Source organism: Vicia villosa, linkage group LG2, assembly GCF_029867415.1.
Source record: "Vicia villosa cultivar HV-30 ecotype Madison, WI linkage group LG2, Vvil1.0, whole genome shotgun sequence".
Taxonomy (NCBI): Eukaryota; Viridiplantae; Streptophyta; class Magnoliopsida; order Fabales; family Fabaceae; genus Vicia; species Vicia villosa.
In genome coordinates this window covers 218428349-218446269 of record NC_081181.1, presented here as the reverse complement: position 1 = coordinate 218446269, position 17921 = coordinate 218428349, and the positions used below count along the sequence as shown (strand labels likewise).

At 35.1% G+C, this 17921-nt stretch overlaps 4 protein-coding genes across 4 annotated transcripts; 1 reads left to right on the top strand and 3 right to left on the bottom strand.

Moving 5' to 3' along the window:
* Positions 1 to 338: 338 nt before the first annotated feature.
* LOC131653947 (expansin-A6-like) lies at positions 339 to 1840 on the top strand. Its single transcript, XM_058924296.1, has 2 exons — positions 339 to 595; positions 711 to 1840. Exons 1-2 carry the CDS (start codon positions 439 to 441, stop codon positions 1337 to 1339), a joined length of 786 nt encoding a protein of 261 aa, XP_058780279.1. The 5' UTR covers positions 339 to 438; the 3' UTR covers positions 1340 to 1840.
* A 2092-nt stretch (positions 1841 to 3932) lies between these two features.
* Positions 3933 to 7633, bottom strand: LOC131651354 (factor of DNA methylation 4-like). Its single transcript, XM_058921017.1, has 7 exons — positions 7462 to 7633; positions 6232 to 7294; positions 5855 to 6036; positions 5486 to 5554; positions 5109 to 5393; positions 4712 to 4966; positions 3933 to 4301 (listed from the first exon to the last, which is right to left on the bottom strand). The coding sequence occupies exons 2-7, from the start codon at positions 7292 to 7294 to the stop codon at positions 4071 to 4073; spliced, it is 2085 nt and encodes a 694-aa protein (XP_058777000.1). The 5' UTR covers positions 7462 to 7633; the 3' UTR covers positions 3933 to 4070.
* A 1552-nt stretch (positions 7634 to 9185) lies between these two features.
* On the bottom strand, positions 9186 to 10895 carry LOC131651353 (uncharacterized). The gene is made up of 2 exons (XM_058921016.1): positions 10728 to 10895; positions 9186 to 10580 (listed from the first exon to the last, which is right to left on the bottom strand). Exons 1-2 carry the CDS (start codon positions 10893 to 10895, stop codon positions 9186 to 9188), a joined length of 1563 nt encoding a protein of 520 aa, XP_058776999.1.
* A 4462-nt stretch (positions 10896 to 15357) lies between these two features.
* On the bottom strand, positions 15358 to 16529 carry LOC131651352 (protein INVOLVED IN DE NOVO 2-like). The gene is made up of 2 exons (XM_058921015.1): positions 15531 to 16529; positions 15358 to 15420 (listed from the first exon to the last, which is right to left on the bottom strand). The coding sequence occupies exons 1-2, from the start codon at positions 16527 to 16529 to the stop codon at positions 15358 to 15360; spliced, it is 1062 nt and encodes a 353-aa protein (XP_058776998.1).
* Between the last annotated feature and the right edge of the window lie 1392 nt (positions 16530 to 17921).

Here is a 17921-nt window from a genome sequence, read left to right as displayed (position 1 = left end):
CTACAATTCAATTTAATTTCCATAAAAATATTTAATTACTCTATACCAAAAAATGTGAAGATTAAACTCCAAATTTATTTCATCCGTGGCAGTTCAAGATCAGAACCAAAAATGAATTCACACAACATGTGAATGTATTTGTAATTGGAAAGTTATTGACACGGGGCTCGACAATTCAGTCACTTTAATTATTGCATTTTACAATTACACAAATACAGTATTTAATAAATTTATTATTTTTTCGAGGAAACAGATTTTTCAAATTCCAAATTTACCCTTCCTTTTGTACAGTGTAACCAGAGCAAGCATTCTCCATAAGTACCCCCAACCATCCCCACACAACACTCGTCCCACCACAAATCTCTCTCTGCGTTTCCTCAATTTTTTTCTTTCTCCATTGTCTGAAAGAAACCAAACTAAACAAAACAAAAAACACAAATGAGTACTATGAATCATGTCGTGTACATTGCATCTCTAATAATCTCATTAACAATGTGGACGGTAGAGTCTCGTATCCCAGGTGTTTACAACGGTGGCGCATGGGAAACCGCTCACGCCACTTTCTACGGTGGTTCCGATGCTTCCGGCACCATGGGTATGTTACATTAATGATTAAACCATAATCTAACACAACAACCTAGTACTATGTCTTTAACTAATTTTTAAATTTCATTAATAATAAATTAATTAATATTCTTGTTGCTATTTAGGTGGAGCATGTGGTTATGGAAACTTATACAGTCAAGGCTACGGCGTCAACACTGCAGCTTTAAGCACAGCACTATTCAACAGCGGACTCAGTTGCGGTTCATGTTTTGAACTGAAGTGCGCTAACGACAAACAATGGTGTCACTCCGGCAGTCCTTCTATTTTCATCACCGCTACAAACTTCTGTCCTCCCAACTTCGCTCAAGCCAGCGACAACGGCGGTTGGTGCAACCCTCCACGTCCTCACTTCGATCTCGCCATGCCTATGTTCCTCAAAATCGCCGAATACCGCGCCGGGATTGTCCCTGTTGCTTATCGTAGGGTGCCGTGTAGGAAGAGTGGTGGGATTCGGTTCACTATTAACGGATTCCGTTACTTTAACTTGGTGCTAATCAGCAACGTCGCGGGTGCAGGGGATATTGTGAGGACCTATGTTAAAGGAACGAGAACAGGGTGGATGCCGATGAGTAGAAACTGGGGGCAAAATTGGCAATCGAATTCTGTTTTGGTGGGTCAGGCTTTGTCTTTTAGAGTTACCGGTAGTGACCGTCGCACTTCCACTTCGTGGAACATTGCTCCACAAAATTGGCAATTTGGTCAAACTTTTACCGGGAAGAATTTCCGTGTTTGATGAGAGTTGTGGTTACTGGTTACCGGTTACCGGATGTTACCGGTCAAAGTTCACATTGTTATTTTATTTTTCAATATATGATGTGACAAAAGTACTACTACAATGTTTTGTTTTGTTTTTCCACCAACTGTGTATTCGGCGCGCAATTTTACAGTAGATTGGTGCTTTTTTGACTGGATGTTTTGGAGACTGTGACGGGTTAAGAGGAAAGGTTTTCATAGAGATGTGTGTAGTGAGACTTTTTGTGAGTTTTTTTTTTTTTAATGTATTGGGGGTGGGAAGGTTGTGTTTTTTTAATTGTATGAAAAAAGAAGAGATTAGGGTAGGGTTATATGGAGAGGATTAAAAAAAGTGTAGGAAAAAAATGCTGAAGTGGCTAGGCAAAAAAAGGTAGTAGCCCGCAGCGAATTAGTTATACAATTTTATATGTTGCTGTAACATCTACAATGATTTATGTAACCGTGGAAGTGTGTTTTTGTTATGAAAGTTTAAATTGGGAAATTTGTTCTATTGGTTCTTCTTGCACTTTAACCGTTTGGGTTGGAAGGTAGTTGTAAAATGTTTGCAGAAGCTGCAGACTGTAGAATGTAGCTAACTGTATTTCTAACAAATCTGATTTGGTATGAATCCTTATAAGCTTCAACTGCAACAACTACCCACAAATTTATGGATGCAATTCAACGAATGACTTGGATTACCTAATAACATTTTGAAAAGTTAAAATTAGAAATAACTGCATCCAACCCAGTTAGGTGTTGTAGGTAACCAGTAGTATTACTTTTAATCAGTAATGCTGCATGATTATATTATTTAAATGACTATTGGTACAAAGTAGTATTTATTTTATTTCATTTCATTCCATACAGGAATGAGTATTTATTATTTGTTAAATGAGTATTTATTTTATTTCAACTCAGTTCTAGTAAAAAAATTTAGTGAAAATCTATTTTATGAAATCAATTTAACATGTATCTATCTTGGAGTACAAATTAACATATCATCTACTCCATTTTTACACTTGCTGCTAATTGTTAAGAAACAGTTCTAGCTAAATAAATACTTGCTGCTAATTGTTACGAAACAGTTCTAGCTAAATAAATAGTAGGCTTAATTTTAATCCCTCTACTTGGGTGTTTTTAAACTTAGTCCTCCTATTTCAAAATCTAGCTTTTTAAAAAAAATATTTTATATGGCATGTGATGAATGAATAGAATAATTTATTAATTAAATAAATTAATAGTTTCAGTTAGTTTTTTTTTTTAAATTTATTTGGAAAATAATACATTTTAAAGGCTAAAGTGATTCATTCAAGAAGAAGCCCAATACACACAATGAAAGTGATCTGTGTAAAAGAGCACTATAAACTCACATGTTTTATTTAGATAAAACGATGTGGGAGTTAATAAACCTTTGTCTATTCTTCAAGGTATCAGCTTCAACTCCAGAATCAATTTTATATTGGATTTGAGTGGAAAAACTATCTGTGTGATTACTTAACTGGTTGTCTTGGATCTTATATAGGATTTCAAAGAGCCAGCTACTAAAATATTATGAACGGTTACGCAGCTTGATGGAGTTACTAGCTCAAGATATTGTAGCTGCTAAGTAGAAGAAAGGTCGAGGTTTATCACACGGCTGGAGCAAGTAGTAGTCTCGCCTAGCTTGGCAGAAGCAATCTCTGCTAGCATCCCATCAAATCAAGTAGTTAATCCTGTTTATTTGGAATTTGCTGCATTTCGCTCATCAAATGCACCTGTTTAGACCAACAACTTACCATACACACTTCCACAACAACTTCTGAAGTTCTTAATATGTTACAAAAGTTCAATGTGCGAAAATGATTGAGGGACATATCTATGTTAGTAATCTCAGTAAGCAAACAAAAACTAGTATAATCCTAACACCATACACAATATCATCATAATGTTTACTAAATTAAATTGGCAGCATCTTCAAGTCTCACAGAAAATTACATCAAAATGAAAGAATACGAGGATAAACATTAACCAACCAACACATACACATACTTGGGTAAATGTAAAAAACAAACATCATTAAACACATGAAAATCAGAAACTTTTAATCTCATCACAACAATCACTCTCTTTTATTAAATTGGCTTTTCCCCCTTGATATCCTTGATATGTTGTGTATTCCTTTGGCAAACCACATGACAATCACTCTACTTTTTTTATCCTCCATGCAGGATAACTAAAAATATATGCTAACAACTGTGGTAATCCTTAGTTATGGCATCTGAAGTAATATAACTGCAAGAGAATAATGAGACTGAGCACAAAAGGCCAAAATATAACAATAAGTAGATTCTTTACTCCTCATTGAACCTAATAACTCCTTGGACATTCAAATTGTAAGTTAATTCTCTTATGGAGTAAAATGCATGGCAAATATTGTGATGTATCACTAGCAGAAAACAATGAAATTGAAATAACAGAAAAGAACCGGCAGGGAAATGAAAAGCTTCTCAAATTACAACTATCACTAATTCCAACATCGATTAGTTTAGTACTAGATAAGAGTTTATAAAGCTTAAACATGTAAAGAAAATTGTTTTAGTGGGTTGGGATGATAATGGGCCTTTGGGAGTTGGTCTCATTCAAGATAAAAGTTTAAACCCAGCTAAATAAGGGACACAAATGATCATTCGAGTACGCAGTAAAGTTTTTCTGCATGTAAGTCTAATTTTAAGTCTTACGGCCCACATGAAGCCTCAAGCTTTCTTTTGCTTTGATGACTTCCATTGCCTTATCAAATGGGCAACACCCTCTTTCAACGAAGCCTTCCTTCCTTCCCTAAAATTCCAGAGCTCAGGTACCGGATATCTGCCACTAGGATTGTATTCATTTAATTCCTTCAGAGCTGTAGCTACTGCATCATGCACCTCGTCTCCGAGTTCATCCCTCAAACTTTTAAGTTTTTCATCATTTTCATCTAAAATTTCCTGCATAATATATCAAACATATATCAGATCATGGTCTTTGCAGTTTGCATCATGAAAAGTAACATGCCAAATAAGTGCCAACAACTATGCGTCCCACAATTTTTTTAAAATAGATATATCACGCTTTTATACTGATCCATCAGTGTAATCTTGTAGAATGAAATGAATCAGTTGTGAGTAGCAACCAACTCCCACAAAGGTTTTAGAATTTCAACACTTTATAATCATTAAGAAATTAAGAAATGATGCATTATATTTTAAGGGAATAAATATGTCCTAAGGAATGTATTGATACAAGACAATAGTTGAAGCTGCAGTCACATGCTTGAGTTGTATAATCATCCTCAAAATTGAGAAAGAGAAAAGATTAACTTTAACTTGAACAAACATAATTCTAGAAGTCGTTTTACCTTGGAATTCCCTTCTTTATCAGTCACAATTTTGAATGGATGCCAGCTTGGATCTCTAAGATATTCATCCCACTGTGAGCACCACTGAATTGCTTTCATGTTCCTTTCATCGGCAAGTTTTCTCTGAGCTGCTTTCCCATTCCCTTCAGCCGGAAACTTTTTCTTGGATGCCTCTTCAAACGGCTTAATATCAAGCTCTCCCATCCTTTTCACAGAAATTATGACTCGAGAAGTGTTCTTTGGGCAGCCAATCCACTTTGAACAAGGAAATTAGATTACATGAACAAAACTAATCAGATTACAGAAATTCTGTTCATTCATAGACCAATGTTTAATTTTTTAGGAAAGATGCTTACAAGACTAATCAGATTACGGAAATGCTGAGAAAGATACGTACACTGATTAATTTTTTGCGGGCATCTTGCAACTCGTCATTAGTTTTGCGCTCCTGAATAACCAATGTTTGTTGAAGATCTTCCACCCCTTCCAGTTGCTCTTCCTTTTCACGCAGATCCACTTTGATCGCCTCCAGTTTTTTCTGCTCTTCCAGATCAGTCTCTCCAATGTGGTTCATTACATGGAAAGCTCCTCTCAGCCGTTCAATTTCCAATTCCAATGCTTGCTTTGCATCAAGTCCTCTCTCTAGGTCATGGATTTTCTTGTGAAGTTTGTCTTTCTCTTTCTGCAACATCCAACCAAAAGAGTCCTCAAAGTTACAGTGAATACATGCAACTTAAATAACTAATGCAGATAAAAGGAAAATGAAAGTTGTGCCTGATGTTCTTCAGCCAAACGCATCATTTTGTCGTCAGCCTTTTGTTGCTCTGCTATGGCCATCTCATTCTGTGAATAACAAGATGGAGAACAGGTTTAATCAGTCTAAAGTTGATAAAATTAAAATAAGAAGGATTGGTGTACATGATTTGACTAAATCGTCGATATATTAAGGAATGATATCAGCTCTTTTTGTAATCGGTCCATTTTTTAAAGAGGTCAATTTAGCTCTCTTGTAAATTGATCACTTTCAAAGAATTTTGTTAAAATTTTAAGAAATAGACCTATCAGAACAAGTGTGCTACAGAGAGTTTAAAAGATTGAATTATCAGCATTGCTATCACAAATTGAAAGATCCAAAAGAATTACATTTTTCTTCTCAAGGTATAGCTTATTTCTCTCACTATGATTATCTGCTTGACGCTTCTGCAGATTCTCTTCACGGGAGGAAAGTTCCTTTCTCCTAGCCTCCAATTCCAGCATGGCTTTTTCATGATCCTTGGACACCTTTTCCATATAATTGCGTTCGACATTCCGCATCTTGCTTATTTCTAATTAAACAGAGTGGAACAAACTCAATAACCATGAAATATTAAAAAATTATATCAAACATCCAAAATACATTAGACCATAAGCTATACAGAAAGGATAAATAAAATAACAGAAACCACAATGCTTCACCTCTAAACATAGTGAAACAGAATACTCATATTAATTTGAACAGTCCACTGTAAACATCAACATACCTTTGTTAAAGTGTTCAAGCATCTCCTCTTTTTGGTTCATCACTCTGTTTAGGAATGCATTAGCCTCATCATACTTGCTTGCCGTTTGTTCCAATTCCATGTTCTTCTGCTTTAGAGTGTTAGCCAAACCAGATACAAGCTTCAAAGCTTTCCTATTATCCTCGGCTTCTTTTCCAGAAACAGTTTTCAAATCCCCGTTTTCGCGGAGGTGTTTGCCCACAATATCCCTGGAATTATAGTCATTGGCACGTGCCATCCACCCAAAGAGTTTCTCTCCTCGCTCCCTTAAACCCAGGTAATCTCTCTTACCACACTGTTCTGATTCAAAGCTTCTTTCTAGCTGCAAAGCATTGTTGAAACCATCCCATTCTTTTCCAAATGCAACAATCACAAAAGGTGTTTGCCCTCTAATATTCCACAGTGCAGTAACTTTCAGCGGCTGAAACCCTTTCGCGTACAGCTCCTCCTTAATTTTCTTATGACTCTTTCCTATATACTTACGACAGTTGGGGTCAAATTTGGTAACATTGTTTGCCAGAACCACCATCCAAGGCCAGACAAACTCATCTTCAGCAGTAGTATTCACAACAGGTGACTTATCCTTAGCAATGACCACATCAAGTGACTGATCCTTAGAAATAACCATATCAAGTGACCTATCCTTAGCAATAACCATAGCAAGTGACTGATCATCAGCAACATTCACTCTAGGTGATTTCCCTTTAGCAACATTCAAATTAAATGACTGGCCCTCAGCACTACTCACATTAAGTGACATATCGGTATCCACATTCATCATATCATGCGACTTATTACCAGAAATTTTGAAGTCAAGATACCTTTCAAGAGCAGAGTGCTTAGCAATTTCTTTCACAGTTTCACCATGCGAGTCAGCAGCAATCCTTGATGCGTGTCTGAGAAGCTCAGTCAAAGAGTAATAGTCCTTGTTGAAACAGAACGGACACCGAAATGTTGAGTCGGAGACTTCGAGTTTGTGATAATCATGTTTCAACTCAAGGAAATATCTACCCCGGTAGTATTCCAAATCAGATTGTCGGTACATCTGAAAACAATAACAGTAAAACAAGTTCAAAGAAAGAGCAACACAAACAACTAGATAGAGTGAGTAAATACTAGATGATTTGATTTTCAGCACATCTGAAAACGATAGTAGTAAAATCAAGTTCAAAGAAAGAGCAATGTAATAATGAAGAAGAAACTGAGTGATACCTTGTGTGGCGGGAGAAGAATGAATGGTTTTCAGAGAGAAGATTGAGCGAATGTTAGGCTGAGGATGAACGAGTAAAGTAGAAGAAGAAACCCTAAGAGAGAGAGAGAGAGAGTGGAAGAATGTTTTTGGTACGAAGGAGTTTGTTATGAGAAATGCTCACACTCACATTGCAGCGCAAAAATCGCGACCTGCTTGCTGTGTTGCTTCGAACGTTCATAAACTTTATTCTTCCGCGCGCTGATTGTACAAACAAACTTTTTTTGTTGTTGCAGTTATTACTGTGTTGCTATTAACTAATTAAAATATAACACGTGGCTATACTAAATGCCAAAACTTCTGTTTGTTTATTTTGTGTTTTCTATTAAAACTAAATAAATTTTAATACCCTTATTTTTTTAATACTATTTTAGTTTTAAATTTTAAATTTTTTCCCATCACTTTTCCTATTAATTGTCATTATCTCTAATTTTCTCTCTACTTTGTTTATCTTTACATTAATTATCTCAATTTTCAATTTAAATTATGTCATTAATATATGTCAAATTTTAACTTCAGATGATTTTTTTATGTTTATATTATTAATTTTTCCTCTTTCCCATTTACTTTTTAAATAGGAAAATTCTTACTATATTTATTAGAGTTCTTAGGCATCATGTTTGCTTTCATAATGTCTCTATGTTTCTGTAGATGTACATTTGATTTTTTTTTTTTACATTTGCGTGAAAACCTTCCGTGCACATATACGGAATATTTTCGTATGTCTATCTACGAATATATCAGATTCAGAAAAACAACATTTGCAACGATAAAAACAACATTCATAGATTAAAATCGGCATTACATCGATAATTTCAACAACAAATTAAATGTTACATTTCAATAGCTCGGTGGACGCTTGCACATCTCTAAAATTTGCTCTACCGTTCTTTGCATCGTCGCTACGAACTAGGGCGATATTTTTTCTTCGAAACCGAAATACGTTCGCCACATCGCCAAAACATCTGCTCGGTTCTTGAGCTCAAAGTTGCTATAAATGACGTTCCATCCGTTGTCAAATGAAAGTGAACGATACTTGAGCTTCACAACCTTCCGTTTGTCACCATAAGGTAGACGATAGTAGATTTCGTCAATGATGACATCGAGCGAGGTGTACTCGTTGAGTTTGGACGTCCGCCCAGATGTTCTGCCGTCGGAGTAGGAGATATTTGCGACATACCAACGGACGTTCTACTCATATTGAGACATATTTGTGTTTGTGTGAAATACAAGATTAGAAACCCTAAATTTATAGAAATCTTAGTTGAATGTGGACCACCCATTTTCTGTCATAAAACCTTCCGTAGGTATATCCACGGAAAGAACCTAGATATTTTGTTTTCATAGATGTACCTACGAAAAAACCCATAGTTCTCAAATTTAAAGTCTTCTGTAGATATATCTACGGAACTTTCCCTGTATGTTTTTTTACCAAAACAAAATAATATAGCAGGGCAGAATTATGAGAATGCATATATTGACAAAAAATGATTATAATTGGCAAAAAATGATTTTATTGCAATGTTAAAGAGTGCATACATTACACTTTGAAACTACAAAACACATCAAAAGAACTATCGTTGACTAAATCTATTGGTGGTTCCAATTTTGACTTTTCCTTATTCGCTTCCTTCTCGATGTTATTCAATCTTTCAAATCCATGCATCCTATCAACAAAAAGATCCGGCTACGTCTTGACATCTTCGGTATGATGAAGCATCCATTCTGGTGACGTAGGAGGTATGGAGCATCCCGATTTCAGGTAAACTTGCATAAAATGACTCGATTTTGAAAGCCATCCAATACACATGATGCAATCATTTGGATTTGTTGGTGGTACGGTCCGAAGGGGGAAAAAGGTTTCCAAAAAATCATAATGCGTCAAGTCAATGCACACCCTATCATACCCGCATACAATAAAATGTCCCATTTCCGGGAATCTCATCCATTTTAACACTGGTGCGTAAGCGCCCAACCAAGGAACAAGAGCTTCGTTAACCGCTTCAAATTTAGCTTCCTCTCCATATAACTGTGTGTACGAGTCTTTATACGTCTTCAACTCTTGGATAAGTTGATGACAAAAAAGTGTATGACTATCCTCTCTATTACCAAGCAACCTCGAGACGGCCAGGTAACCGCAATTACCATCCCCCACAACATTGACGATTCGTTCGCTGTACCTGTGCTTAAAAACCGACATCTCTTCGATGAATAAAATTTTTGGTGGAATAGGCGTCTCTTTGGTGATTGGAATTTTCGACAAAATAGGTGTCGGAGGCGGTTTGCTTATGCGAGCTTCTTTGTTTGAACTTGTTTGAGATTTTTGAGATTTAGGCGTCAGTGAGTTGGAAAAAAGTTTATCAACATGCTCACAATACGAAGGAGCCCGTGTAGTCGAGTTGTCATTCGGTGTAGGCTTCAATTTATTCGGAGCAACCTTTTTCTTAACCGCTTGAGAAAGCGGTTTCATGTCGGTTGTTTCGCAATATCCAATCTTCTGCAATAGTTCTTTAATGTAGATTTTCATGTTGTCGTCGGCCTTTGAAAACCTCTCTTGTATCATTTCCAATTCGGAAATAATACATATATGTGATTTTTCTCTTTCAATGCAACCATCATCATCAAAACTAAGTCTTTTCCAATGAAGGATAACTTCGTCCATTCTTATTGCCTCACCTAGTTCTATATTTTTATCAATAACACACGCACACGGGAGACCATACATTTTAGAAATAGTACAACCACACTTTGCGTTATCGGAACCTATAACTTCACCTCGTTTGGCCTCGTAAAAAATATAGTTCAACCCGGCCCGAGATACATTACCGATATATTGAGAATAAAGTATGTTGTCCTTGAATCGATGTTCCAACACTGTTATGCTCCGAACAAATGTTGTTTGTATCTCCTTGTGTTGGTTTTTAATCATGAGATTTACAGAGTCCCAATCTCGACACCAGTCACCCTTGTTATTAGCCAACCAAATTTTCAAACTAGCATGTTCCGACTTGACTCTGTTGGTGGTTGTATTCTCAAGGTGTCGGACATTATCAGTCCACTCACACACATACTTCTCCTTCTCCTTATCAAGAATGGTGCTTTCAACATATTTCAATAAATCAAGATACTTTTCACACACTTTCTGAAATTGAATGACAAAACCGACATTTAATTCTTTTGTCAAATAATTTGCAATACGACTCCATGCATTCATTATTTATTCAACAACCACACCGGCCTTCACCGATTTCCCACCTTCGGTCTCTACTTGTTTCATCCCTACCGCAGGGTTAACCTTCCTTCTCACATTACATGTTATGTGATATCGACAAAGTAATGCGTTAGAAGAAGAAAATACCTTTGCCACCACATTCATCAACGCAGTATCACGGTCCATAATAATTGCCTAAGGCATCTCGACTTGTTCCTTCAAAAGTGACCGACACACCTCTAATGCCCATGTAAAACTATCCTATTTTTCGCACTCCAAAAAAGCAAAACCAACTGCATATGTCTTCTCGGTGGATGTAACACCGACCATCTCAAATAATGGAAGTCTATACTTGTTGGTCTTGTAGGTAGAATCGAGAATGAGCACTGTCGAAAACGTGTTTAACAACTTTATCGAATCCAGATGAGTCTAAAAAATATCTCAGACTATAACTTCATCATCGCAATTTTGGTACCGTGACACGTATTTGTTATCATCCAACAAGTTCAACAATTGTTTCATCTCACTTATATCTCCCCTATTCTCCATATTATTGCGGTACCGAATGTTATACAATTGCCTTATATTTGATACATTGTCGGGTTCCTTCCGTTTCTATGTGGCAAGTATATTTTTCGGTTGGACAAGATTCAAGGACATGTCACTAATACATGTCTTCTCTTTCGGTTTGAGCCGACATACACTAGGATGAACTTGTAACTTTGAGCACAAACCATGGTTATGCAAACCATAGATAACATTAAATTTCCACTTCTTGCTAGCTTACATATAACCACAGATTTTAAATGGACACTCACATTTTCTAGTACTCGTGTCGTCTCTTTTAAACTTCCTTAGAGGAGTATGGAATTTCCCGCTTCTTTTGCATAATATTGTTACAAAAGCGTTTCTTCTTATCGTACCATTATCCGATCTTCTTATTACCACACCAAAACCAAGGTTTGTTGCATTCCTACGAATCCATGTGAGCATGCTTTCACAATCATCAAACTCTTGCTTGTTATTAAAGTCAACGCCGACATCTACCGCCTTTATTACTACCCCTTCAACATTCAGAGAAACAATTGCGAAATGAACTAATTCTCTTGAAATATTGTCGGGGTGCACCATACCTATTTATAAACAATAACACAAATAACACAAAATCAAAAGAATGCTGGAAAAAACAGCACAAACACGTTCCGTAGATGCACCTCCAAAATGTGTTCATATTCAACATGCTCCGTAGATGTACCTGCGGAAGCAATGTTAATTTTTTGACAGAAAATTGATTGATAATGTGAGCAATGCAACGAATAAAGATGAATGTTTACGTGAAATTCTATCTTCTCTTGCTCCCTTTGATTTGTTGCACCAAAAAGTTGAAGCTTTAGAGTGAAAAATGATATTGATGGTGTAGGGTTTTTTAGGGTGGTGAGTGTGAGTGTTGAAGAATAAATGTAACAATGGAGGAGTGATAATGCTGGTTCAAACTACATGAGATACTTCCGTAGATACATCTACTGGAAATTCCGACGCTAAGTTATTCCGTAGATGTACCTACAGAAAAATCCTTGAACTGAATTAATCTGCAATTTCTCCCAACATACACTAGTTTAAAATACGTCTGTAGATGTACCTACGGAAAAATTAAATTTTTAACAAAAAAGATGTTTCTGGATGTGCATCTACGGAAACAAGGGACAAAATTGAAATTTCGCTAGGTGCCTAACAAAATCAAAGGGTGTAATGAGACATTCTCTTTAAATATACATTATTATTAATAATATTATTATTAATTATTATTTCTCTTATACATTTTATTTTATATTATTATAAGTTTTATTTTTTTCTTTTTCTTATAATAATTCATTTATGTGTATAGTTTAAAGTACGTCATCTATGAATATGTCAAATTTTAAAGTTAGGATAGAGGGTGACTAAGGTAGAATCATATCCTAAGGGAACATGGCATACAAGATCAAAGCTCAAAAGGCTAATAAGAAAATACTTCACAAGATAACACAAGTGACGAAACAAACACGCACCTAGTTTTGGCACTAGGTCTCTAACATACAAGAGAAGCATATCAACTAAGGTGAGAACAGAAAGGAACATACATGATCAAACATCACAAAATAATGCCTACAATGGTAGGGCTTCAGATCAAACATTGCCTACAACAGTAGGACTTCCAGTCATGCATCTTTATCCTATTTCTCATGTCAAGATTAATGATGCAAGAATGAGGAAAAAATAGAGCTACGATGATACCTAACGGAGAACGTCCGTTGCATCTTCATTGTGTGCAATAAGAACATGAGTGATGTCATAAGCTTTCCAAGCAATTGAACAATGTAGTAATCAGACATTTGAGTTGAACTTTGAAACAGCAAGGTTGATGGCGATGCGCAAGGCAATCGACTTACAAAGAGTTGGTTGGGGCTTGGTATATGGACCAAGTAATGCGGGGGTGAATAATTTATTTAAAGAAGAAAAGATGGAAGAAGTAAATGAAAACATACAAGCTCATACAGGTAAAACCCATACAAACAAGCATAAAGGTTCAAGCTTAAAAGGATGAACATGAAAGGGGTAAAACAAAAGTGTTCGTGAACTAGCCAAAGACTAGCCTCTAAACGATCAACCAGAACAATTAATTGAGTAGGTCTATCTGTAAGAAAGCTCAGGATCAAGCTATGAATGCGTGCAAGTGCACACGTGTAAGTACGGTTGATGACGATGCGTGAAGTGCGATCGACTTATGGTAGAAAACAGCTAATAACCTAATTTTATTTTGAAAAACGGTTAAAAGCATGCAAACAATAAGGATAAAAATTAGGGTTTTGAGAAAAATCAATATTGATGAAGAAGAAATCGTTATTATAGAGAAATTGGAACAAAAAAATATTACCGTAGCAGAAAACACGACTGATTTAGTGACGACGAAGATGATGAAACCGTAGAGATGAAAGGGAACGTGAGAGGAAAAAAATATCAGAAGCGTGTATTTTTGTTTTAATTATCCTATCATTTTGCTAACCCAACTTAAAATAAGGATAAGAATAACAAAGGGGAAATAGAATAGGACTAATAATAGGTTTAAATCATCTTTTTCTATTGGTGCACCAAACAACAGATTATATTAGGATATGATAATTTTATCATGCCCCGTCTCCTTATCCAGCGCGCCAAATGAGCCCTTATAGTTGATTCAACATTTATATATATTAAATACAATAAATGAATATAAAAAAAAATACTAAAGTAACCCGTAAGTATAAATAAAATTAAAGTAACCCTTAACAAGTCCTTTGAAATAATTTATGGGTTAATGGCGAGTTAATAGTGCTTTTAAGTTGCAATTTTATTTCATTTTAAGTGTTTTGATAGTAATTTGTTTGGAGCATAATAGGTGTTCTCTTTTATTGTTTTAATGCGTTTTTGCTTAATTTAAAGTTAACTTGTTTATAAATCTGTTCCTTTGAATGATCAGTTTAGAAACAAATAACAACTTGTTGTTGTGAGAGATCTAACAAAAATTATACTTAAAAGTATGTTAGAGATATTCATTCACTTAGTTCACTTAGAGATAAAGGACTACAATTATAAAAAATTCATAAAACAATAGACGATTGTTAGGGTTATAAGTGTGACCTTTGAGATTTGTTCCTTTTGATACCCAACAATATTATTTACTATCTTTGCTCATGCTTCCAAAATCAACTTAAATAACCTTTCACTCCCCTATGGATACAAATTAGAGATCAACATAACACCACTTATTTCCAACTACTTCTAATTCCATAAAAGACCATTTAGTATATACGACATTTTAGTTTTATTTTAATTCCTCAAGATAAAATTTACTTCCGGTGCTTATATAAGTACTAATTTATTAATTGAATAAATACATTGTTACATCGAAATTTAGTAGGTGTAGTTTTAAACTTCTAATCGTTTTAAACTTCTAATTCAACTTCTCATTGTTTTACTATATATATTTAGACTCAGATACAATTTTTTATTTTAGATGCTGTTGTCGGTCATTGATTTTACCTAAAATAAAAAATTCATTAGAAACTTTGGCGTAAAAAATGATTCCAACTAATTCGGAAATCCCTTAATTATTTTTATCGGAGATCCCACTCATATTTCAACTATTTATAACATTTCCTAATCGCAGCTCTATCGACACAACAATATCCATCGACATTAAACAACAATTCATGTTAAAAACAAATTTTCCAAGGTGGTAAGATCCTGGGCAAACTTAACTGCTACAATTTTTCAATATATAAAATAGATACGATCTTTCTATAGGGTTACGTACAAAATGGCTTTGTTAGTTGATTGAGGGAAAGTTGTAAATGAAAAAACATATATATTTTTAGGGTTTATACTACTGAAGTATTTTGATGGATTAATTAGAGAAGAAAATAAACAACCAAATTCATTCATCACTTGTCTCTGTCATGCTCTTAACTAAATATTAATATTATAAATATTTCAAAGAATTATCAACAACTGTTATTCATGTAATAATCATATTATTAATCCATCTCAAGATTCTCTTCTAAACTTCATAACAAATTATCTGACTTGCATGTGACTATCACTGCATCCCCCATTCTTGGTCTGATGAAGTTTAACATTCCTTCCTTTGTTTTGACCACGTCCATTGCTTTTCATCATTTTCATCTAAAATCTCCTGCATGCATGATATATCAAACATATATTACAACCATGGTCCATGCAGTTTGCATCATGAAAACAAACTTTAACTTGAACAAAAATAATTCTACAAGTGAATATACATACCTTAGAATTCCCTTGATAGTCATCCAACTGTGAGCACCACTGAGTTGCTTTCATTTTTCTTTCATCATCATGTCTTATCTTAGATGCTTTCCAATTCTCTTCATCAGAAAACTTTCTCTTGGATGCCTCCGCAACCGGCTTAATATCAACCTTCTCGTCACACTTTCTTGTTATTTCTTCCAATTCCTTCTTCTTCTGCTTTAAAGTGTTTTCCAAACTAGATTTAAGCTTTAAGGCTTTCCTATTATCCTCATCTTCTTTTCCAGAAATAGTTTTCAAATCCCCTTTTTCCCGAAGGTGATAGCCCACAATATTCCTGAAATTATAGTCATCGCTACGTGCCATCCACCCAAAAAGTTTATCTCCTCGCCCTTGCTCCTTTAAACCAAAGTAATCTCTCTTACCACAATGTTCTTCTTCAAATCTTCTTTCTAGATTGAAAGCATTGACGAAAGCATCCCATTCTTTTCCAAATTCAACTATCACAAACTCTGTTTGCCCTCCACTATTCCACTTTGGTGTAACATTCAGCGGCCGAAACCCTTTCACAAGCAGTTCCTCTTGAATTTCCTTTTTACTCTTCCTTAAATACTTACCAGACTTTGGGTCAAATTTTGCAACATTGTTAGCCAGAACTACAACCCAAGGCCAGACAAACAACTCATCTTGAGTAGCATTACCATTAAGTGACTTAACAGTATCATCAACATTCATATCATTCGACTTATTTTCAGAAATTTTAGAGTCAAGATACCTTACAAGGACAGAATGTTTAGCAATTTCTTTCACAGTCTCTCCATGCACGTCAGCAACAATCCTTGAAGCATGTCTCAAAAGGTCAGTCAAAGAATAATAATCCTTGTTCAAACAGAACGGACACCGAAATGTTGCGTCGGAGATTTGGAGCTTATGGTAATTATCTTTCAACTCTTCGGAATATCTACGCTGGTAGTAATCCAAATCAGATTCACGGGTATGTTCTGTTTTTCGGTTCATCATGTTGGAAATATATGGTTGTTGGAAAAGATATAGCAGTACTAAAACAAAGAAATATGAAGGTTTTGATGAAGAAGATATTGGTAGGTCGTTTAAATAAGATTCCAACCATTGCCTCAGTTCAGTGGAAGAGACACTACCTTTATAACCAAAGGTGACGAGTTGAAACTATGCGTTGGATTATTTTGAATTAGATTTTTGTTACTGTTAGTGAAACAAAACTTTTAAAAATGACATTTGATAACCGAACCAGACACCTTTTCGTCAAAGAATTTTGTTGCAGTTATTACGGTGCTGCTATTCTCTAATTAAAATCAGACACGTGGCAACACAAAATGTCTGAATGTTTTTCATGTATTAGTTTTGCTGTACAAAACGGTCTCAAATACATTCAATGGTTTGTGAATAGTAATGTTTCAGCATTTCTAATGCTAAGGTTGCATTGGACTTGAAAAGTTTTATAAAAAAGACCTTGACTAAGGAGGAAAAGAAAAAGGCCAGGAAGGTCTACAGTACACCATGAATTTAAAAACACCTATATATATATTCATCACATTTTTTTGCTCATCATATTTTTTTCAACTTTTTTTGTTATATTTTATTACTCACATCCATAATATCATAATTATTAAACATAAAAGGTTTTAAATAAAAATATATAAATAAGTAGAACGAAATATATATTATTTTTTATGATTATTATTGAAATAATAATGAATGCACATATTATTATTTTTTATTACCTTTTGTAATGTTACTCTATTACTCTTATATTTTAAAGTTGTAGGTTGATTTCAGCAAAAACACTTTTTAAGGATCAAACAAGTAAAATAGATAGGGAAGAGTCTCCCAAAGGGAAATCCTCCTCAAAAGTTGGGATGTCGTAACCAGCAGAGAAGGGACCACCGGTGAGGAGAAAGGAGCATGCAAAGGAAAGAGTCGATACATTATTGTTATCATTGGAGAAGCATTTCATGTGAATAGTCCATCCAAAGGGATGATGAAGAGGAAAATTGATTAAATGAAGGATGTTCAGAAGAAGGATGGATGCACATCAACCAAGATCTCTAATGAGTTGATGCTCGAGTTTTGAGACTGCAAGAAAATCAGAAAAATCCCAAATGAAATCTTCCCTTTAGCCATAACTTCTACATTCAGACATTTTGACGTCTTTCGAGTCCTGATCGATTGCGAAAGTCATGTAATATAATGTACCCTAAACTGATCAAGAAGTTGGGCCTTGAGAGAGGAAGTTTGTGGCCGTACGAAGGGTCATACTTAGAAACGTTTAATAGTACCACAATCTGTCTGTGGGGGTATGTCAAGTTGATGATATCCGTAGAAGAAGGAAGAGACGTCCAGACCGTAAACTTGCCTTTCCTGTGATCCCTTGAG